The sequence below is a fragment of the Ascaphus truei genome, chromosome 12 (genome assembly GCF_040206685.1).
Source record: "Ascaphus truei isolate aAscTru1 chromosome 12, aAscTru1.hap1, whole genome shotgun sequence".
NCBI lineage: Eukaryota > Metazoa > Chordata > Amphibia > Anura > Ascaphidae > Ascaphus > Ascaphus truei.
In genome coordinates, this window is record NC_134494.1 from 15,455,913 (window position 1) to 15,479,593 (window position 23,681).

A 23,681-nucleotide genomic window follows, 5' to 3' on the forward strand; every position below is an offset into this window, starting at 1 on the left:
GTTATATAGTGCAATAGTACGGTACGAGTTATAAAGAGCGGTTATAGGGAGAGGTTATATAGTGCAATAGTACGGTACGAGTTATAAAGAGCGGTTATAGGGAGAGGTTATATAGTGCAATAGTACGGTACGAGTTATAAAGAGCGGTTATAGGGAGAGGTTATATAGTGCAATAGTACGGTACGAGTTATAAAGAACGGTTATAGGGAGTGGTTATATAGTGCAATAGTACGGTACGAGTTACAAAGAGCGGTTATAGGGAGTGGTTATAGGGAGAGGTTATATAGTGCAATAGTACGGTACGAGATATAAAGAGCGGTTATAGGGAGAGGTTATATAGTGCAATAGTACGGTACGAGTTATAAAGAGCAGTTATAGGGAGAGGTTATATAGTGCAATAGTACGGTACGAGTTATAAAGAGCGGTTATAGGGAGAGGTTATATAGTGCAATAGTACGGTACGAGTTATAAAGAGCGGTTATAGGGAGAGGTTATATAGTGCAATAGTACGGTACGAGTTATAAAGAGCGGTTATAGGGAGTGGTTATGGGGAGAGGTTATATAGTGCAATAGTACGGTACGAGTTATAAAGAGCGGTTATAGGGAGAGGTTATATAGTGCAATAGTACGGTACGAGTTACAAAGAGCGGTTATAGGGAGAGGTTATATAGTGCAATAGTACGGTACGCGTTATAAAGAGCGGTTATAGGAAGAGGTTATATAGTGCAATAGTATGGTACGAGTTATAGGGAGTGGTTATAGGGAGAGGTTATATAGTGCAATAGTACAGTATGAGTTATAAAGAGCGGTTATAGGGAGAGGTTATATAGTGCAATAGTACGGTACGAGTTATAGGGAGTGGTTATAGGGAGAGGTTATACTGCAATAGTACGGTACGAGTTTGTAACAGGGGACTTATCCCTGTTCAGTAATGTGCCTTTAATATAGCAGTGTGGTAGTTAATTACTAAACACCACCTGCCTGATTAGATTGTTTACAAAAACCTGTCTGTTCAGACAGGAAGTGACTCCTTAGCTCTGACTGAGAGCTGACCTTTGGAGCTGACCAGTCTTGAGCTCTGCACAGCAGAGCTGATTTCAAGACACAGGAAAAACTACTACACCTGAAGCTGAACCAGGAAGTGAGAAGATTTTCCCTTCAAGAAACAGATAAGACTTTTATTCTTAAGAGACTGCTTATATCTGCTTATTTCATGCTATATGTTTTTGGGCTGCGAGAAATGCTTGACTAAGGGAGATGTGAATTATTGCATAGTGTTTCACTAGAAATACTCCCAAGTGAATAGAAGCTTTGTCCCCCCCCCCCCCCCTGTGTTTGGATGGATTTCCTAATGAAAAGGAAAAGGCACAATAAAGCCTTATTATAATTTCACATTATAAACGTCTCCAAATTGTGTACCTCTGTGAACGTCCGTCTACATATGGTGTCAGAAGTGGGATAAGAGGTGTCCTTGTAGTTAAAAAGGACCGGAGATTTTTATGTGAAAATTTTTTTTGATGCTTTTTGCCTACAAACAGTCTGAGAAAAAAAAAAAAACCTCATGCAGCAGAGATCAGAGTTAAAGGGACACACCACTGAAACTTAAACTGCATTGAAACTTACAAAACCACAGATGGACTCTTTGCCCCAATCCCAAGAAGAGAGAGACTGCTGGAGCAGCTAAAACTTTATTTGCCTATCACAAAGCGTAATATGGTCATTGAAATAAGGGTGTTGCCTTCCAGCCATAGTCAGGGTGTAAGAAGTGAGTCAGCCCTTAAAAAGGGATAGGTGTTTGTTGTTTTCAAAAGTTTCGCTGAAGCAGCGAATACAGATAGTGACCCACGAGTGGTACTGATTTTGCAAATAAAGGTTGCCACACCGCATAGGGCTACCAGCTGTGAATGGAGTATATGCAGAAAAGTGTGAAAAGTGATACAAGACTGTGCTGAAGCAGGGGAATTTTTAGCAAACAAATGCTGAGTGTAAAATTGCCCTATAGAGGAAAAAGTGATTTCTGAACTGTGTAAAAGGTTTTTCAAAACCAAATTGCTGAATGTTGAGTCACCATGCCGGGAATGAAAGAAATTGTCCACTGCAAAGAATGTTTTTTTTTCTGCAAGTAAAAAAAAGTCTGCCTATATATATCTTGGGAGCAAAAACAGACACCCAAAGTGTGAAGTGTGAATGCCATAATACCCAAAGATGAGACTGAAAATTACTGAATTCAGGCAGAAAACCAAATTCTGTTGCTGAAGCGGAGAGATTGCACCTAGCAAATAAATGGTGTAAAGCAAACAGAAGTTTTTTCCTAGCAACTACACATTCAGCATACCTAATGAGAGTTTTACCTAGCAACTAAACATCTTGTATTCCTGATGAGAGAAAATGCATGCACAGTACTGCTGATATTGTAAAACTTATCCAAGAAAGAAAATTCTACAGAGATGCCTGTGAGAGCTACGACCTCTACAAGCAAAATATGCCCATCTGTAGGACTACCACAATTGGGGGTTCTAGCAAATACAGTGGCAACAGCTGCAATAGCGCCTCCTGAGGTCAGGAAGAAAATTACACCTGATAGCCTAAAAATGGAGGACAAGATGCAGCGTTCCTGTAATGAACCCTACCCCACGGAAGAGTGGCCCTTCCAGTCCAATAAAGAGGAAGACATCTCTTATGGGGAACCCAAACCGAGTCACACTCACAAAACACCCCAAGAATGGTGGGGGTGCCTGAACTCGGCACGAACAGAAAAGACTGCTCCCTTTGATGACGAATATGATCAACAGGAGACGGAGCGGGAGCAGCAGATCACCCAATATTTCTGTCAGCTAAAGCAACTGCAAGAAAAGCCTGGCGTATATAATGAAGCTGCTAAAATTTCAAATGAAGATGGAGACCCCAATATCCCTGAAGGGACGGTGTCATCCAAATCAAAAAGGCGGAAAAAGAAAAGCAGTTCTTCACTTACCGTGGAAGGAACAGACACGTCCGCAGATCCTGTGGAGGAAAAGGGGGGCCGAGTTGCCCTGCAGCCTAGAGAAAATGGAGAATTCGTCCCGCGGTTAACCGAATATCCAGAGGGCCCAAGGCAGAAGTCGTGTACCCCAAAGAAGTGTCTGTCCGGTGCCAACAGTGAGGAAACCTCAACCAGTCATCCCAGGGAAGCGGAGCCGGAACCAGTGAGTGACGATCCCTTGACCAGCACTGAAGACGCCCTGAAAATTGCCAGGCATGACTGTGATCTACTTCAAGAACAATTGAAATTTGAGAGAGCAGATAACACAGAGCTACAGAAAAATAACGTGAGGCTACAAAAAGATGTGCTCACAATTTACTCTTTAGCCAGGACAGAATTGGACGATCTCAAGACTGAGCTTGATACTGCAAAGGCTACTATTTCCGCCATGGATGAAAAGCAGAGCCAATCTGATAAAATGGTGGCTACGCTAAAGCGGAAGTATGAGGAGGTACTGAAGCAGATGACAGTCTTCCAGCAAAAGGTTCACACTCTTCGTATAGAGCTGAATGCCTCACACCAGGAGGTCAACAGTGTCCGGATAGAGGTGGACGTATCTCAGAAAGAGGTTCAGACACTCTGCAGAGCACTTGATGCCTCACATCGTGAGACCAACAGCTGCTGCACAGACCTGGAAGTTTCTAGAAAGGAACTACACAGTCTCACTGAGGAGCTGGACATTGCTAAAGAAATTATTGGTAATCTTGAAACAGATCTCAAAGTCTCTCAGAAGGAGCTTGAGACCCTCAACCTAGAGAAGGAAGTCTCACGCCAGGAGATTGTCATTCTCAAAGCAGATGTGCGTAAATGGAAGGAGGACTGCAAAGAGGCCCTGAAGAATACAGAGACTGAAAAAGGAGAAAATTCAAGATTAAAAAGAGAAAACTTAAAACTGAAAGAAGAAAATTTTCAGTTAACAGAAGAAGTCAAGGAAAAATTTGACGCAGAGCACCGACTGCAGAACCAACTTCAAGGTCTGCGTACACACCTCCAGTATGCTGAGGAGAAGCAGCAAACGCTACAGGAAGAAAAACTGCAGGCTGCTAAAGAGGTACAAGCGCTGCAGGAACGTCTGAGTACCCAGTACGTCCCCACAGAGCAGTATGAGGAGCTAAAGGCCACACGGCATGTCTTCAGAGCATCGTTGGAAGCGGAGCTTCGATACCAGGTGACTGTATGAGAGGGAGCGTGCGAAGGCTCAGAAACTGGAGCAAGAGCTGGAGAGACAGAGAGACTGTTCCATTCCCTTGAGTCAGTACACCAAGGAGAAAACAGACGCAGCGGCAACCTTGACGACAAATATTACAGAGCTCCAGAATATGAAGGAGACTCTGATACAGATTCCTCCAATACGGAAAAAGGTATTGGCTCTGCCCAAGCACCAGTATCCCACAGTAACTATTGCCCGTAAGGACAAGGATACAGTGAGAGTTGGGGACTCCACGCAACTTCAAAACAAAATTACGAAGTTTGAGCCACCAAAGAAAGCACTAGCCAAACCTACAGCTGCCCAACAGGCAACAAACAGAGGTAGGAGTGCAGAATCAAAGCCAGAAGAATCCTTAGCTGAAGAAGCTGAACTGGTGACTCCGTGGTGTGGAGAAGCTGCAGAAAGACCACTTCAAGAGCAGAAAACTCTAAGGGCTAGTCCTAACTGCTCTACAACTGTTGCCATACACTTTGTCTACAAAAAGAGGAGTGCCCGACGCAACAGAAATCTCAAGACCGCGCACGCGATAAAAAGACTTTACGTGGAAAAAGTCCTCCTCGAGCGACTGAGGAGTGCTGATCTCAAGCATCTTCGGAAGGAGACAAAAATAAACTGGAGAAAGGGCTCCAATCCCAGTGGGACAGAGGGTTCTCTTCCTCCATCCACTCTCATTCAAGTCACAGAGATATCTAGAATGAGACTGGAAGGATGGCCTTTGGCCATGGTAAATCCGAGCTTCCCACAAACAGGGGAGGTATGTAACAGGGGACTTATCCCTGTTCAGTAATGTGCCTTTAATCTAGCAGTGTGGTAGTCAATTACTAAACACCACCTGCCTGATTAGATTGTTTACAAAAATCTGTCTGTTCAGACAGGAAGTGACTCCTTAGCTCTGACTGAGAGCTGACATTTGGAGCTGACCAGTCTTGAGCTCTGCACAGCAGAGCTGATTTCAAGACACAGGGAAAACTACTACACCTGAAGCTGAACCAGGAAGTGAGAAGATTTTCCCTCCAAGAAACAGATAAGACTTTTATTCTTAAGAGACTGCTTATATCTGCTTATTTCATGCTATATGTTTTTGGGCTGCGAGAAATGCTTGACTAAGGGAGATGTGAATTATTGCATAGTGTTTCACTAGAAATACTCCCAAGTGAATAGAAGCTTTGTCCCCCCCCTGTGTTTGGATGGATTTCCTGATGAAAAGGAAAAGGCACAATAAAGCCTTATTATAATTTCACATTATAAACGTCTCCAAATTGTGTACCTCTGTGAACGTCCGTCTACAGAGTTATAAAGAGCGGTTATAGGGAGAGGTTATATAGTGCAATAGTACGGTACGAGTTATAAAGAGCGGTTATAGGGAGTGGTTATATAGTGCAAAAGTACGGTACGAGATATAAAGAGCGGTTATAGGGAGAGGTTATATAGTGCAATAGTACGGTACGAGTTATAAAGAGCGGTTATAGAGAGAGGTTATATAGTGCAATAGTACGGTACGAGTTATAAAGAGCGGTTATAGGGAGAGGTTATATAGTGCAATAGTACGGTACGAGTTATAAAGAGCGGTTATAGGGAGTCGTTATATAGTGCAATAGTACGGTACGAGTTATAAAGAGCGGTTATAGGGAGAGGTTATATAGTGCAATAGTACGGTACGAGTTATAAAGAGCGGTTATAGGGAGAGGTTATATAGTGCAATAGTACGGTACGAGTTATAAAGAGCGGTTATAGGGAGAGGTTATATAGTGCAATAGTACGGTACGAGTTATAAAGAGCGGTTATAGGGAGAGGTTATATAGTGCAATAGTACGGTACGAGTTATAAAGAGCGGTTATAGGGAGAGGTTATATAGTGCAATAGTACGGTACAAGTTATAAAGAGCGGTTATAGGGAGAGGTTATATAGTGCAATAGTACGGTACGAGTTATAAAGAGCGGTTATAGGGAGAGGTTATATAGTGCAATAGTACGGTACGAGTTATAAAGAGCGGTTATAGGGAGAGGTTATATAGTGCAATAGTACGGTACGAGTTATAAAGAGCTAGGGTGACCAGATTTTCAAATAGAAAAAGGCAAAAAAGGGGGAGCGCCGTTTGATTTAATTTGTTTTCTAAATATTTTTTAGTGTGTCCCGGTTTTTACCCCTCCCCCCCCATCCTCCCTCTATCCATCCTCTATCCTCCCTGTTCCACCATCCTCTTCATCTCTCTCCCCCATCCTCTCTCCTCCTCACTCTCCCCCCATCCTCTCTCCTCCTCCCTCTCCCCATCCTCTCTCCTTCTCCCTCTCCCCTTCATCCTCTCTCCTCCCTCTCCCCCATCCTCTCTCTTCCTCCCTCTCCCCCATCCTCTCTCCTCCCTCTCCTCCCATCCTCACTCCTTCTCCCTATCCCCCCCATCCTCTCTCCTTCTACCTCTCCCCCATCCTCTCTCCTCCTCCTTCTCCCCATCCTCTCCTCCTCCCTCTCCCCCCATCCTCTCTCCTCCTCCCTCTCCCGCCCATCCTCTCTCCTCCTCCCTCACCCCCCATCCCTCTCTCCCCATCCTCTCTCCTCCTCCCTCTCCGCCCATTCTCTTCTCTCTCCCCCCACTCCCTCTCCATCCTCTCTCCCCCCATCCTCTCTCCTCCTGCCTCTCCGCCCATTCTCCCCTCTGTCCCCCCCCCCACTCCATCCTCTCCCCCCTACTCCTTCTCCCCCCACTCCGTCGCCTCCTTTCTCCCCCCAATCCCTCTCCCAGTCTCCATCCTCTATCCCCCTCTCCTCTATATATATAAAGACACACATAAACACCCTATACACACATACCAAAAATGCAACATTAGTTTAACACACATATACCATATACAAATACACATTTAGATTCAACATATACAAACATTAAATATACAACATATACATGCACATAATGCATGAAACACATATGGATTACAAATACACACCACCACACACACACTTACCAGCACAGATACACACACACACACACACCAGCACAGATGCACACATACATACACACACCAGCACAGATACACACACACACACACCAGCACAGATACACTCGCACAAGCACAGATACAAACACACACACACAATTACCAGCACAGATACATACATACACAAGCACAGATACATACACACACGCACACTTACCAGCACACATACACACACACACACACACACACTTACCAGCACAGATACACACACACACCAGCACAGATACACACACACACACACACACACACACTTACGAGCACAGATACACACACGCACACACACTTACCAGCACAGATACACACACACACAAGCACAGACACACACACACCAGCATAGATACACACACACTTACCAACACAGATACATACACACACACTTACCAGCACAGACACACACAAACTTGCCAGCACAGACACACACTTGCCAGCACAGACACACACACACTTACCAGCACAGATACATACTCACACACACCAGCACAGATACAAACACACACTTACCAGCACAGATAAACACCCACACACACTTACCAGCACAGATACACACTTGCCAGCACAGATACATACATACACACACACACACACACACTTACCAACACAGATACACACACACTTGCCAGCACAGACAGACAAACACACACAAACTTGCCAGCACACACACACACACACACACACACACACACTTGCCAGCATAGATAGGCAGACAGACACACACACTTGCCAGAATAGATAGACAGACAGATACACACACACTTACCAGCACACACACACACACTTACCAGCACACATACACACTTACCAACACACACACACACACACACACACACACACACACACACACACACACACACACACACACACACACACACACACACACACACACACACACACACTTACCAGCACACACACACTTACCAGCACACACACACACTTACCAGCACACATACACACTTACCAGCACACACACACACACACACACACACACACACTTACCAGCACACACACACACACACACTTACCAGCACACACACACACACACATACACACACACACACACACACACACACACTTACCAGCACACACACACACACACACACACACACACACACACACACACACACACACACACACACACACACACACACACACACACACACACACACACACACTTACCAACACACACACTTACCAACACACACACACTTACCAACACACACACACATACACCAACACACACACATACACACACACACTTACCAACACACACACATTTACCAACACACACACACTTACCAACACATACACACACACACACACACACACACACACCACACACAACTAGGAGATGTAGTGAGGAGCAGCTCAGAGCTGAATGCTCTGCAGCGCCACCTGCTGCCCAAAAGCCAGACAGCCTGCTCTCCTCCTCCCTCCTGCCATGTGACCGGCTCTGCAGTGCCACCTGCTGCCCAGCAGCCAGACAGCCGGCTCTCCTCCTCCCTCCTGCCATGTGACCGGCTCTGCAGCGCCACCTGCTGCCCAGCAGCCAGACAGCCTGCTCTCCTCCTCCCTCCTGCCATGTGACCGGCTCTGCAGCGCCACCTGCTGCCCAGCAGCCAGACAGCCTGCTCTCCTCCTCCCGCCTGCCATGTGACCGGCTCTGCAGCGCCACCTGCTGCCCAGCAGCCAGACAACCTGCTCTCCTCTCTCCTGCCATGTGACCGGCTCTGCAGCGCCACCTGCGGCCCAGCAGCCAGACAACCTGCTCTCCTCCTCCCTCCTGCCATGTGACCGGCTCTGCAGCGCCACCTGCTGCCCAGAAGCCAGACAGCCTGCTCTCCTCCTCCCTCTTGCCATGTGACCGGCTCTGCAGCGCCACCTGCTGCCCAGAAGCCAGACAGCCTGCTCTCCTCCTCCCTCTTGCCATGTGACCGGCTCTGCAGCGCCACCTGCTGCCCAGCAGCCAGACAGCCTGCTCTCCTCCTCCCTCCTGCCGGCCACAGCTGTTCCAATGTGTCCGGCTCCGCATCCTCCTCTGATCTCCTCCCACCCGCCCAAACCGGGAGGACACCGGCTGATTAATAACCGGGACTGTGAACACAAAGAAACAGAACCCCAACCGGAGAGCACTCTATCACTCAGTGATCGCAGAGACACACAACAGATAGAGGACACGGTGGTGTAAGTTGTGACAGAGGTAGGTACATGTGTGTAAATAAAACACTTTATTAGGAGTGAATACTCAAATACAATAAATAAAGTAGGATGCTAAAGGTCCAAGGTGTAGTGAGACTCAGACGATGAGCCAAAACGAACTAAGCGAAATATTAAAATAGCGGATAACTAGAACGGGTGGTATAGTAACCCACCCTTGTCTGTAGGTGAATAGCTCCCACTACGAAGTAATAGCCTATAGATGGAGCTCAGAGGTCCTGCCTGGTAACCTTGGGGAACGATAACCCCTAAGGTGGAGGAGTGCACTCGTGATCCCCTGGAGTGAGAGACAAGGGGATCTGCACGCAGGTGAAAGCTGCAGAATTTACTCTGCTCCAGCAAAGAGAGGGACATTGATCCAAACAATTACTGAAAGGGTGGTGCTCACAGGGAATGAATTGACAGTAGGTGAGAGGAAAGATAGAATCCCTTTAGTGTGGCACTAAGGAAGGTGCACCCTAATTAAAACTTAAATTTTATTATAAACTGATTACAATAAATTGTTTGGAGAAACCACATACAAAAAACAAACAAACAATTAATAATTAAAAGACGGAGAGGTGTGGTAGGGTGTTTAATGGAGGTGTAATTATATATAAATACCTCTTTAGTAAATCTTAATAAACCCTAGAATGTGGGTGATCTCTATACCAAGGTAAGTATAAGTATATCTCTTTGAGCCCCTATGACCATTGCAATGAGATGGGGTGAAGGCAGTTGAATGTGCTTGTCTGCTAGATGAAAAGTGAGGCTGTATACAATGATGGCTGAGTTGAGACAGCCACTGCACACCTCACTCAGTATATCAATATACAGGCATACCCCGCATTAACGTACGCAATGGGATCGGAGCATGTATGTAAAGTGAAAATGTACTTAAAGTGAAGCACTGCCTTTTTCCCACTTATCGTTGCATGTACTGTGCTGCAATCGTCATATACGTGCATAACTGATGTAAATAACGCATGTGTAACAGGCTCTATAGCCTCCCCGCTTGCGCACAGCTTCGGTACAGGTAGGGAGCCGGTATTGCTGTTCAGGACGTGCTGACAAGCGCATGCGCGAGCTACCGTTTGCCTATTGGGCGATATGTACTTACTCGCAAGTGTACTTAAAGTGAGTGTCCTTAAACCGGGGTATGCCTGTACACTACTATAAACTCTGATATAATTTCGACCAGTCTATTGTAAGACCAGCCACACTCACTGCAGATATAGGAAAGATCAACCCTGAAGTCTGAGTGCTCTTGCTGCCCACGGAAGCAGTCTACGAAGCACTCAGACAGTGTATAGCCCACACCTCACCGATGAGCTGACGTCACTGCCTTCACCCCATCTCATTGCAATGGTCATAGGGGCTCAGAGATATACTTATACTTACCTTGGTATAGAGATCACCCACATTCTAGGGTTTATTAAGATTTACTAAAGAGATATTTATATATAATTACACCTCCATTAAACACCCTACCACACCTCTCCGTCTTTTAATTATTAATTGTTTGTTTGTTTTTTGTATGTGGTTTCTCCAAACAATTTATTTTAATCAGTTTATAATAAAATTTAAGTTTTAATTAGGGTGCACCTTCCTTAGTGCCACACTAAAGGGATTCTATCTTTCCTCTCACCCCCTGTAGTGAGACCCTGAATACTACAGGGGGGGGGGGAGTGAAGCATACAGCTCCCCCCTATGTGTAGTGAGCCGAACTCCTGGATATATGTGCCAGGTGTGGTATGATGCATATAGTCACCGGCCTTACAGCGCCGTGAGTGAAGGCTGCTGTGATTGGCTGAAGTCGGCCTAAGCAGGAACACTCAGTGTATGAGCTCAAACAGTCACATCAGCTCAGCACAATGTGAAATGATCCCCTCAATAGCAGACTGAGTAGCTGCAGGGTAGAGTGTACCTTAGGTCTGAGTGAGTCACTTAGAGACCCACAAACACGCGAGTGTTCGTGTCACCTCAAGTGTAGTGTACACTTGGTGATGTGGATACAGGACCAGTCTCTATATGACTAGTCCAGAATCATCACCTAAACAGTGTCAGGTGGCTTGTGCACAATTAATAATGCACATGCTGTGCTGTAGCTGAAAGTGAACTGAGGATGGATAGGCACATACAAGCACCCGATCGCGAGCACCCGGTACCGCCCCTTTGACGTGATGTCACATGCTTGGGACTATAACCGGGACTGCTCGGAAAAAACGGGTCATTTTCACAATTTTTGGGGCACCGGGACAGCTCATTAAAAACCAGAACGTCTGGTCAACGTATAAAGAGCGTTTATAGGGAGCAAAAAAATTTGCGGATATAGAGCAATAGGAGGAGTTATAGGGAGGGGTTATATGGAGCAATAGGAGTTATAGGGAGAGGTTATATGGAGCAATGTGAGGAATTATAGGGAGAGGTTATATGGAGCAATAGGAGGAGTTATAGGGAGCGGTTATATGGAGCAATAGGAGGAGTTATAGGGAGGGGTTATATGGAGCAATAGGAGGAGTTATAGGGAGCGGTTATATGGAGCAATAGGAGGAGTTATAGGGAGGGGTTATATGGAGCAATAGGAGGAGTTATAGGGAGAGCGGTTATATGGAGTAATAGGAGGAGTTATAGGGAGCGGGTATATGGAGCAATAGGAGGAGTTATAGGGAGAGCGGTTATATGCAGCAATAGGAGGAGTTATAGGGAGCAGTTATATGGGGCAATAGGAGGAGTTATAGGGAGCGGTTATATGGGGCAATAGGAGGAGTTATAAGGAGCGGTTATATGGAGCAATAGGAGGAGTTATAGGGAGCGGTTAAATGGAGCAATAGGAGGAGTTATAGGGAGAGGTTATATGGGGCAATAGGAGGAGTTATAGGGAGCGGTTATATGGAGCTGCAGGAGGAGTTATAGGGAGCGGTTATATAGGGCAATAGGAGGAGTTATAGGGAGCGGTTATATGGAGCTGCAGGAGGAGTTATAGGGAGAGGTTATATGCAGCAATAGGAGGAGTTATAGGGAGCGGTTATATGGAGCTGCAGGAGGAGTTATAGGGAGCGGTTATATGGAGCAATAGGAGGAGTTATAGGGAGCTGTTATATGGAGCAATAGGAGGAGTTATAGGGAGCGGTTATATGGGGCAATAGGAGGAGTTATAGGGAGGGGTTATATGGAGCAATGGGAGGAGTTATAGGGAGCGGTTATATGGGGCAATAGGAGTTATAGGGAGAGGTTATATGGGGCAATAGGAGGAGTTATAGGGAGCGGTTATATGGGGCAATAGGAGGAGTTATAGGGAGAGGTTATATGGGGCAATAGGAGTTATAGGGAGAGGTTATATGGGGCAATAGGAGGAGTTATAGGGAGCGGTTATATGGGGCAATAGGAGGAGTTATAGGGAGCGGTTATATGGGGCAATAGGAGGAGTTATATTGAGGGGTTATATGAGGCAATAGGAGGAGTTATAGGGAGCGGTTATATGGAGCAATAGGAGGAGTTATAGGGAGAGGTTATATGGGGCAATAGGAGTTATAGGGAGAGGTTATATGGGGCAATAGGAGGAGTTATAGGGAGCGGTTATATGGGGCAATAGGAGGAGTTATAGGGAGGGGTTATATGAGGCAATAGGAGGAGTTATAGGGAGAGGTTATATGGAGCAACAGGAGGAGTTATAGGGAGAGGTTATATGGAGCAATAGGAGGAGTTATAGGGAGAGGTTATATGCAGCAATAGGAGGAGTTATAGGGAGAGGTTATATGGAGCAATAGGAGGAGTTATAGGGAGAGGTTATATGGAGCAACAGGAGGAGTTATAGGGAGAGGTTATATGGAGCAACAGGAGGAGTTATAGGGAGAGGTTATATGGAGCAATAGGAGGAGTTATAGGGAGAGGTTATATGGAGCAATAGGAGGAGTTATAGGGAGGGGGTTATATGGAGCAATAGGAGGAGTTATAGGGAGCGGTTATATGGAGCAACAGGAGGAGTTATAGGGAGCGGTTATATGGGGCAATAGGAGGAGTTATAGGGAGGGGTTATATGGGGCAATAGGAGTTATAGGGAGAGGTTATATGGGGCAATAGGAGGAGTTATAGGGAGCGGTTATATGGGGCAATAGGAGGAGTTATAGGGAGCGGTTATATGGGGCAATAGGAGGAGTTATAGGGAGGGGTTATATGAGGCAATAGGAGGAGTTATAGGGAGCGGTTATATGGAGCAATAGGAGGAGTTATAGGGAGAGGTTATATGGGGCAATAGGAGTTATAGGGAGAGGTTATATGGGGCAATAGGAGGAGTTATAGGGAGCGGTTATATGGGGCAATAGGAGGAGTTATAGGGAGGGGTTATATGAGGCAATAGGAGGAGTTATAGGGAGCGGTTATATGGAGCAATAGGAGGAGTTATAGGGAGAGGTTATATGGGGCAATAGGAGTTATAGGGAGAGGTTATATGGGGCAATAGGAGGAGTTATAGGGAGCGGTTATATGGGGCAATAGGAGGAGTTATAGGGAGGGGTTATATGAGGCAATAGGAGGAGTTATAGGGAGAGGTTATATGGAGCAACAGGAGGAGTTATAGGGAGGGGTTATATGAGGCAACAGGAGGAGTTATAGGGAGCGGTTATATGGGGCAATAGGAGGAGTTATAGGGAGCGGTTATTTGAGGCAATCTAAGGGAACTTAGACAGCCCTGGGTTTTTAACTACCGGTAATGTAGGGTGACCGTACCTGACCACTTGGACGTGATAGAACAGTGATGCATTGTGGGTTGCTTCTGAAAGACACGTTTCTCTTCCACACTAAGTCTGTCGGAGGATTATGGGAAACCTTTGCAGCTGATGCCCAAACCTATAGAAACACGCGTATACCCATAACATTGCTATTGTTTAATGCACTTATGTACATTGTTCTGCAAACAACCAAAGAGGAAAGGGACCAAGCAGCGGTGGCAGAAAAAAACCCAGATTACCACTACTACTTTATTTTTAAACCCAGAGTATCACTACTTTTAATTTTCACACCCAGAAGCACCAGTACTTTTATTTTACAGCACAGTACCAATTAGTTCTTAGTTAATACTAAGGCACTTTGCACACAGGAGGTAAAATTGCATGTCGTACGATTGGTCAGTCCTCCCCTCACCCCTTTGGTTAGTGCTCCCCCTTACCGTAATGTGTTGTAAAGCTGAAAGATGGGTATTTAGTGGGAAGCGGTAAAAGGAGATGGGGTGGGTATCCTCTATCTGCCGTAGGACGTAGCCACTCAGGTCCACATGCTGGTGAGGGGAGGAGTTACATATCCGGATGAAGAGGCCCAGGGAATTCACTTCCGCGATCTGTAGGGGACATGGGTACCTGTAGTGACAGTGAGGTCATTATCAGGGACGTCAACCTCCTAAGGAAGGTCATCAGTGAGATTTGGGAGTTCAGGACCAAATCATTGGATGTTGGGGATTTTTATCAGTGAGACTCCATTGCAGTCTATGAGAGGATGAGGCTAAAGGTCAACGAGTCTCTCTAAATTAAGGAGATTCAGAAAATCAGGGGGAGGTGTCTGTGAAAGCATTTAATCACATAGGCGAGAAAGGCACCAAAGTGACTTACTAATAGGGACATGTGTAATTGGATAAAAGATAAAAATAGGACCAAATTGTCACCCCTACTCTCTTCGTTCTGTATCTGGAGAGGAGGTTACACAAGCGCTCCTCAAACTAAGCAGCCCATGTGGTCCTGACTTACTGCAATCAAAGTTCCTAAGACTTGGTGCCCCAGCCATTGCCAAACCGCTTGCTTCCCTAATCACCTCTATTTTGTCTGCAGCCATATCCCTAAGATCTGGAAAACTGCCAGAGTTATTCCAATCTTCAAAAGTGGGGACAAAAACACAGTCTCCAACTACAGGCCAATCTCTCTTCCCCCAATAATATCCAAAGTCATGGAAAAATGTGTTCACTCCCAATCAAGCGATTACTATACAAAGACAAATTTCCCTAGCCAATTCCAATCTGGCTTTCGCCCCAAACACTCCACCGTAACTACCCTGCTAAAAGTTTGCAATGAAATCCAGTGTGGAATGGAACGGGGACAACTCACTGGTGCAGTATTCCTAGATTTGCAAAGGCTTATACTGTTGATCATGCTATCCTGCTTAACAAACCCCAGAGCTCTGGAATAGGGGAACATGCTTTAAACTGGTGTAACACCCTTTCCCTACCCCCAAGGGAAACAGCAGATAATGTGTTACGGTGCAACCTGTTAGGCTTACAGAAGGCCTCAGCCTCCGCTCCTGGTGCATCGCCTCCACCCGTTATGATCCCAGCATTGGTGGGATAGCCCCTCACGGGAACCGGTATAACTATAGGGTATACCCCGAATAATCACAAACAGAACAAGGTATCTGCTACTGCTGCGGCCGAGTTTATTCGAGCATTTGCCCGTTCTCGGCCGCAGCAGTAAACTGGCGCGCGCCGGAGGGTGCCGGGCGCGCGCCGAAGCAGCGGAAGAGCGCCCTCCGATCGGGGAGCTCTCCCTCCCGCTGCCGGGTCCGCCGGGTCCCCCGGAACCCCCTGCCGCTGTCCCCCACATCGCGGGACACCAGGGCTCCCTCGGGGAGCCCTGGACGCGCGTGCAGGGGGCGCAGGCTCCCGATGACGCGTGACCGCGCGTCGGTGACGCGCGGCACGCCGAGGGGCGGCCACTAGCAAGCCGGGAAATCTCCCGGCTTGCGGAACTGGCCGCAGTGCAATAAACTGTGTCGGTAGTGTATCTGCAACACGCCTTACTGTGGTCCCACAGCACCCACACAATAATAACGGTACAGACACAATAACAACAATAACTGCCCCCTCCTCCCATGTATATTGGAGCACAATATCCCTTGGGCACCTAGAGGTGCAAAGTGTCTGCTAAAGCAGCACCCAACGTACTGTAAGTGTGAGGGCAGTGCTACCCTCCCGCGTGTAGTGTTGGTGCTCGTGGGTACCTTCCTGGGTACTCGTATACGCCAGGGTATTTGTTTGGCCGCATCCATGATCCCACGATGCAGGGCCTCCAACACAATCCCCTCTCTCCTTACTTCCGGTAGCACCGCGCGACCGTTCCACTAGACCTGGTTTATCCTCCGTTGTGGTTCTGTCTGCTTCACTGGGTCTCTCCGCCACACACTAAGGCCCGTAATATATGCCGCACACTTTTTGTATGTACGGGTCCGTGCTGCTGTGAGCGACAGTCTTGGAAGGTACTGTGTGTTTGTGTGTGTGTGTGTCACTGAGTAACTGTGTGTGTGTATATGTGTGTATATCTGTGTCTGTGTCTGTGTCTGTGTATATGTTTGTGTATAGATTGTGTGAGTTAATAATTTATTAAATAATATATATGAAAAAAAAAGACATGTACAGTATGAATAAAAATGATTTTTATTGTGCAACGTTGATACATATATATACATAAAACAAAAAAGTGTGGCGCCAAAAAATAAAAATATAACTGTGATATATTAAATTAAATATAACTATAATTAATAAATAAAGAGTTGTGTAAAGTGAACAATGTTTGAAAATATTAGTATATCTCTTCAACTAATGTGACCTAAGTGCATTCTATTATAACACAACCAATAAAAGTGAACAAAACAGTGCATAAACGTACTAAAAAAAGAGAAAAAGAAAGACACAAAAATCAAAAAACTCCAACCAGTCCTTCAATAATTAGTCCATAATGATGAGGTTTCTGATGTTGAAGGGGGTCTTTAGGCTGCTCTCACACGGGGTAAACCACCTCCACAGATATCTACAGACAGAAAAAGAGAGAGAGCGCACGCCCCATAGCATAATATTGCATAAAATTTATTAAAACAAGGAAAGGGGATGGGGGGTGGGGGGGGTAGGAATCGCACTCACAGGATGCAAATAGTTAAAAGACAATTTGTGATAATATCACCACCATCCGGTTCTGGATACTGGAACACGTCTCCGTGGACTCCTTCAGGGCTGCCAGACACGATAACCAGGGACCTGATGATGAAGGCTCCGTACGCTCTCTGTACAGAGTCCAAAGCTCCAGCTCACACTTTCAATGGCCGCCGATCGTATTCCCGCGCTTGGTGTAGGCTGCTGCGCGTGCGCGGCGTCGTCGTGATGACGTGATCGCGCTCTCAGTACCCTAACGCGTTTCGTCACCTGACCGGTAACTTTCTCAAAGGGCTGATCTTGAGAAAGTTACCGGTCAGGTGACGAAACGCGTTAGGGTACTGAGAGCGCGATCACGTCATCACGACGCCGCCGCGCACGCGCAGCAGCCTACACCAAGCGCGGGAATACGATCGGCGGCCATTGAAAGTGTGAGCTGGAGCTTTGGACTCTGTACAGAGAGCGAACGGAGCCTTCATCATCAGGTCCCTGGTTATCGTGTCTGGCAGCCCTGAAGGAGTCCACGGAGACGTGTTCCAGTATCCAGAACCGGATGGTGGTGATATTATCACAAATTGTCTTTTAACTATTTGCATCCTGTGAGTGCGATTCCTACCCCCCCCACCCCCCATCCCCTTTCCTTGTTTTAATAAATTTTATGCAATATTATGCTATGGGGCGTGCGCTCTCTCTCTTTTTCTGTCTCTACATATATATACATACACATATACACATATGCATATACACTCACACACACACACACACACACATACATATGCACACATACAGCGGCTGTAGCAGTGCGAATACTTACTTTTCTGAATCTTCCCCCCTGTTGGCCGGCTCCACGCTCACTGCCGTGCACGTGCGCGGCCCTAGCATACAATGGCTGGCTAACCATAGCCAACTATAAGTGCCGCGCGCGCACAGCGCAGCAAGCGCGCACACTATATTACGGACCTCAGGGCAGGTCCCTTACTAGTGACCAGCCCTATAATACTGTGTAGGTGAACTAGCTGGGGCCTAGTGGGAACGGGTCTGGCCTAGTCCAGGGGCTTGACTAGCTCTCTTGGACACTACCTCTCCCTTTGCCGGCTCCGTCAGGACTGAGCACGCCGCCCCCAGCCCGCGGAAAAAATCCTGAACAGCCACGACGTCCTGTTCCTGCAGCGCCAAACTCAAGATGTCCGCTGCCTTACAGTCCATAGGCAATGATCTGATGCAGCAACTGGTGATGCGAAACCGGTCATCCAAGCAGAGACGTGTTCCTTTTTGTTCCCTGATGGCCGCCGTAGTCAGTCGGTGTTGCTGTGATCCAGCTCTGCACTGAGTCGCAGTGGACAGAGACCCTGCGGGTGCCAGGCGGAGCTTATTTCACATGTGAGTGCACTGTTGCCCTTACTCTTTTATTGTAATAAACCCCACTTTGACCATATTGCTGTGGCTGCATTTGTCATCCTATCTGGTGTAACGGAGTGGTTGTGTGAAGCCTCCCCACGAGGGGTCCCAGCTGAACAGCATTAGAGTGAGGAGAACACCACATCCCACGAGAGGAGACGGACATCCCTACATCAGAGATTTATTTGGATACTGACTCACACTTGGCCGTGTGGACGCATTTCATTAGTCTGTTATCCCTATCCCATTGAGACTTACCAATTGACCATTGCAGCACATTGATACTGTTATGTAATTTTAATTGCATTATTATTATTTTTTTGCGCTCCCCGCACTCTTTTCTTTATCTTTCCACGAGGATCACGGTAAGATCTTCCATTGGGTCGAGCTGCAGCAAGTGTCGAGCCAGTATTTCACTGTTTCTTTATTTATATTGTTAAACAACTGTAAAACACTCTTCCTTAATAGCATTTAGTGGATAGCGCCCCAGATATCTTCCACCACACAGTCCATATGTATGTGGCTGCACCAACCACAACATGGCCGATGCAACTCACACAAACCCTCTCAAGCGACGGGACCACTGCCAGGGAGGAGGCACGGGAGGGTACCCTGCTACACTGGTTTCACTCATACCTATTGGGTAGATCCCAACATGTGTCTATCTCAGGTTCTAGCTCCAACCCCTTGGATATCACCTGCGGTGTCCCGCAAGGCTCTGTTCTGGGGCCCCTACTCTTCTCAGTCTTCATCAATGATCTACCGTATGTGGATGACACAATCTTATATTTACACAGCCATAGCCTCTCTGACCTTGAACATATACTTCAATCTGCTTTTTTGAAACTTGAAAACTGGATTTCCCAAAACAAACTGTTTTTAAACACTGACAAAAGCTGCAACAATGGTATTTGGGAACAAGGCTACATTTCTAAAGTTACCAATGATGGAGCTACAGATCAGAACCAACTCCAATACCATCCTAGCCCCTGTCACTAGTTTCAAATATCTGGGCATATAATTTGACTCCCTCTTAACATTTGGGTTGCACATTGATACCCTGATATCCAAAACCTATGCCAAACTAGGTGTACTTTATAGGAACTAATCCTCCCTAAGCCCACTGGTCAGAAAGCGTATCGCACAGCAGATGGTAAAACCAATTATAGACTATAGGGACATAATATATGGTACAGCACCCCAAACTCACCTAAGCAAACTAGACACCCTCTACAATTCAATATGCCTACAACCCACATCACTGCGAAATGCTCAAAGAACTAGATTGGCCAGCACTTGAGTCTAGGCGCAGAGTTCATCTCTCCTATATCTGAACAAGCTCCTCACCCCTACCACACCCAATTACCTTTTAGCATACAATGCCTCCACTGCAGCCAGGGATTCTGGGTAATGACATGCATGACCACTCGCAGTGTGTTACTTTTTGCTTTGTATCCATTTTAACATGGATCCCTATAAATTTATGCCGGCTGTATTACACACGACATTTATATAAATATGTGTGTATATATAATATATTAAGCAGTGTCTTGGTTGCTGCTTGGCCGGATGGTGGTCAGTGGGACCTTGTTGGGACCATGCTGGTTCGGCTCTATTGTTGGAGGTCGGTGGATCTCTTGAGGTGTAGTCGTTGGGGAGACGCTGTCATGCTAGGCTAAAGGTTGACCTCCCAGTAATGTCTGTTTGCAGTGTCATCAGGCTTGTGGCAGTGGTGGCGATATCTAGTTCGAGCCACGGCTATCCCGTGGGCTTTTTGTCAGTGTTTCCAACAAACAGGCAGGTCCCCAGGGAAGTATTAGGTTGGTTATTTATTTACTGTTGTTATGATTGTTAATAAAAGCGGGGACACGTTTTATTCCAACAATCATGGGGTTACTGTGCTTATTTAAGGTTGGACTTCAGGGGACCGGAATCGTGGCTGGGTAAGTCACGTAACCACAAAGCCGTCATTAACCAAACAGTTACCAGGGGAGAACTATGTTTTTTTTTAATTATTATTATTATTATTATTATTATTGGATATGGTGTCTGTGAAGCTCCCTTTATAAGTCTGAAAACCCCTCCCAACTTACCTGTCCATGCCCTTCAGCGTTGGCATCACTGTGGGCATCAGCTTTGTCTCCTGGCATTGCCCCTTCAGGGTCTCACCCATACCCTACACAGAGATGACACCACAGTGTTAAAAGAAGATGCTTCGGTACATATAAGTACAGAGCCAGCAACACACACAAACTGTTTAAGATGTATAATCAATAATACCGTATAATCAATATTACCATATAATCAATAATACCGTATAATCAATAATACCGTATAATCAATAATACCATATAATCAATAATACCGTATAATCAATAATACCATATAATCAATAATACCGTATAATCAATAATACCATATAATCAATAATACCATATAATCAATAATACCGTATAATCAAATGCAAGCCCTGGACTTTAAAAGGCAATCCCACTTGGTTAGCTAGGAAATATTATTCGTGTCATTGGGTCACTTTTTTCCGACGTGGGACTGACCCTGCAAAGCGGCAATCGAGGCGTTTTTTTTTGTTTGTTTTTTAAACATTTATTTTTAAAATATGATTGAAGCAGGGGGTCTCCGGAGCTGAACCCCATTAACTTCAGCTCCGGGGACCCCCTGCTTCCGGAGATACTTACCTCAGTAGCGGGTGCCGGTGGTCGCTTCGCTCGGCTAGCCGGGAGTTCACATTATGGCGGTGTTTCACAGCTCCAGCACCCTGCGGGCCAATAGGAAGCCGTGACGTCATCAGGCTCGGCTTCCTATTGGCCCGCATAACCCACAAGCTTTAAACCCCAGCTTGTCCAGCCGGAGCGGATTCCGGCACCCCCTACGGACGCATGTATCTCCAATTAACGGGGTTCGGTTCCGGGGACCCCCTGCTTCAATCCTGTGTAAAAAATAAAAAATAATGAGCTTGGATTGCATTTTTAATCCATGAAACAACACTTATGTGAGGCGTCTTTTCTAATGGACCAGGCTTCTTCTAGTCAGACAAATAATGCAGCAGCTCACAGACTAACAGCTAAAAGGTACAATCCCACAAAGCCAAACAAAAAAAACAAACCTTTGTAAAGAATTTACCAGTCTAATTGGCTTCCTTAAACAAATCTAACCATGCTAATAGCAAAAACATGTGTCTGCTTTCATTGTGTGGGAAATTTATTACAAATTGTTTGTCATTGAGGTCCCTGAATGTCGATCAATAAAAGTGTTTTCTTTACATCCCCTCCCTGTACTTATTCGAGAACTAATGAAGATAAGGGGGAGCGGGGGGGGGGGGGATGGGGGGCTGGGGGGGGAGGGGGAGGGGTGCATTGCCTGTGCAAACTCTTGTTCAACATACAGAGGCATCAGACTACAGGGATCAAGAGGAAACCAAACCTCTCCCAAATCTCAGTTCAACATGTTAACAAACTAACCTAATAAGCATTTAAATTTTTTTTTATAGGTGTCAGATTAACTGTACACTTTGGTCCTTGGAGGTACTGACTCTTCAACATCTGTCTTGAAAATATCTGTGCAGAAGCTGGAATCGGAACATACCTCTACACGCCTCAGCCTGCACATGTGTGTTAGTGAGCTAGGTACCCGAGGGTTAATGATTAATGATACAATAATACAACTTTGTTCCATTTTTATCTTAACCCGTATGTGGACTGTTGGAGGTGTTAACAGCGAGATATTAAAAGTACAGTTTTATATGCAATGACTATAATACAATATACTGCTTCCTGTTTCTCATTCCTATGCTCCCTGTAACTGCCCCTTTCTCTGTCACTGTCCCATTTGTTAATTGTCACGGTCACTGTCTCTCCTTATTCTTGCTGTCCCCTCTGCTCCTTCTCTCTGTCACTGTCCCGATCTCCATCTTTCTGTCACTGCTTCCTTCTCTGTCACTATCCCATCTCTGTCTCTCCCTGTCCCTCATCTCTGTCTTTCTTCCGCTGTCCCCCTTTGCTCCTTCTTACAGTAACTGTGCCTTTTCCGTGTGACCCCAAACAGGTAGTGTTAGGACCTGCATACTGGTCATGCCGTGACGCGGCTACAGGCTTGTAACGCTTTGGCCAAAGGGTTTAACTAAATGACCCTTATGCATGAGAATACTGACATTGAAGCATTTAACTATATATTTTGTCATATTGGATGTAGCATTGGGTATTTTTGTCTTTTTTTTCCCCCAAACTCCTCTCACTGTGACTGTCCCTTTCCCTGCCATTATCCCTGTATCTGTCACTCAGCTGTTTCTGTTTGGTGACTGTCCCTTCTGTCTCTGTCCTCCTCCTCTCTGTCCCTTATTTCTGTCTCCTTTGTGTTTACACTCTTTCACACTCCCCTCGCTCTGTTCCCTATAACCTCTCTCTTAATTTGCTCCCTGACTCGCTCTCCCTAGCTTTTGTCCTCTCTGACTGTCACTTCTCTGTCACTACCACAAACACACACTATAACATTTTGTACGAGCTGAAGCACGTGCGCAGTTTGGGGACAGGTGACCCGGGCAAGGAGACTATAGCCATGCAAACCCCTATCTTTTGCCAGCGGACTTATTTTGGCTACGTGTGTGCTGTGTACTCTGTGCTGAGCCGCAGGGCACTCAGCTTTCCAGGGACAGCACATCTCGTACATCTGTTAAGTGAAACGCCTGGGGATCTTCTCAGAAAGATAATATCTGGGACAAACAGGGCAATTCCAAAGCATTTTACGTGGGTGTGTGTGTGTGTGTGTGTGTGTGTGTGTGTGTGTGTGTGTGTGTGTGTGTGTGTGTGTGTGTGTGTGTGTGTGTGTGTGTGTGTGTGTGTGTGTGTGTTGTGTGTGTCCATCAAGGCATTGACACCTTAAAAATGCCAGGAGGGGAATGAAATCAAATTAAAATCGGGAATGGAACCAGGCAGGGGTGTCCTCTGT

General features: G+C 46.1%; 1 protein-coding gene across 6 annotated transcripts in view; it reads right to left on the minus strand.

Moving 5' to 3' along the window:
• The window catches only part of LMNTD2 (lamin tail domain containing 2), a 73,812-nt gene that overhangs the window by 39,946 nt on the left and 10,185 nt on the right, over positions 1 to 23,681 (minus strand). For 4 of the 6 annotated variants that reach the window (XM_075566789.1, XM_075566786.1, XM_075566784.1 and 1 more), the window contains exons 2-4: positions 20,813 to 20,895; positions 14,583 to 14,769; positions 14,144 to 14,263 (exon numbers count right to left, since the gene is read on the minus strand). In XM_075566789.1, coding sequence (XP_075422904.1) covers positions 14,144 to 14,263; positions 14,583 to 14,769; positions 20,813 to 20,895 — 390 coding nt within the window. The remainder of the gene's footprint in view (positions 1 to 14,143; positions 14,264 to 14,582; positions 14,770 to 20,812; positions 20,896 to 23,681) is intronic. The other 2 variants (XM_075566788.1, XM_075566787.1) reach the window with 2 other exon arrangements.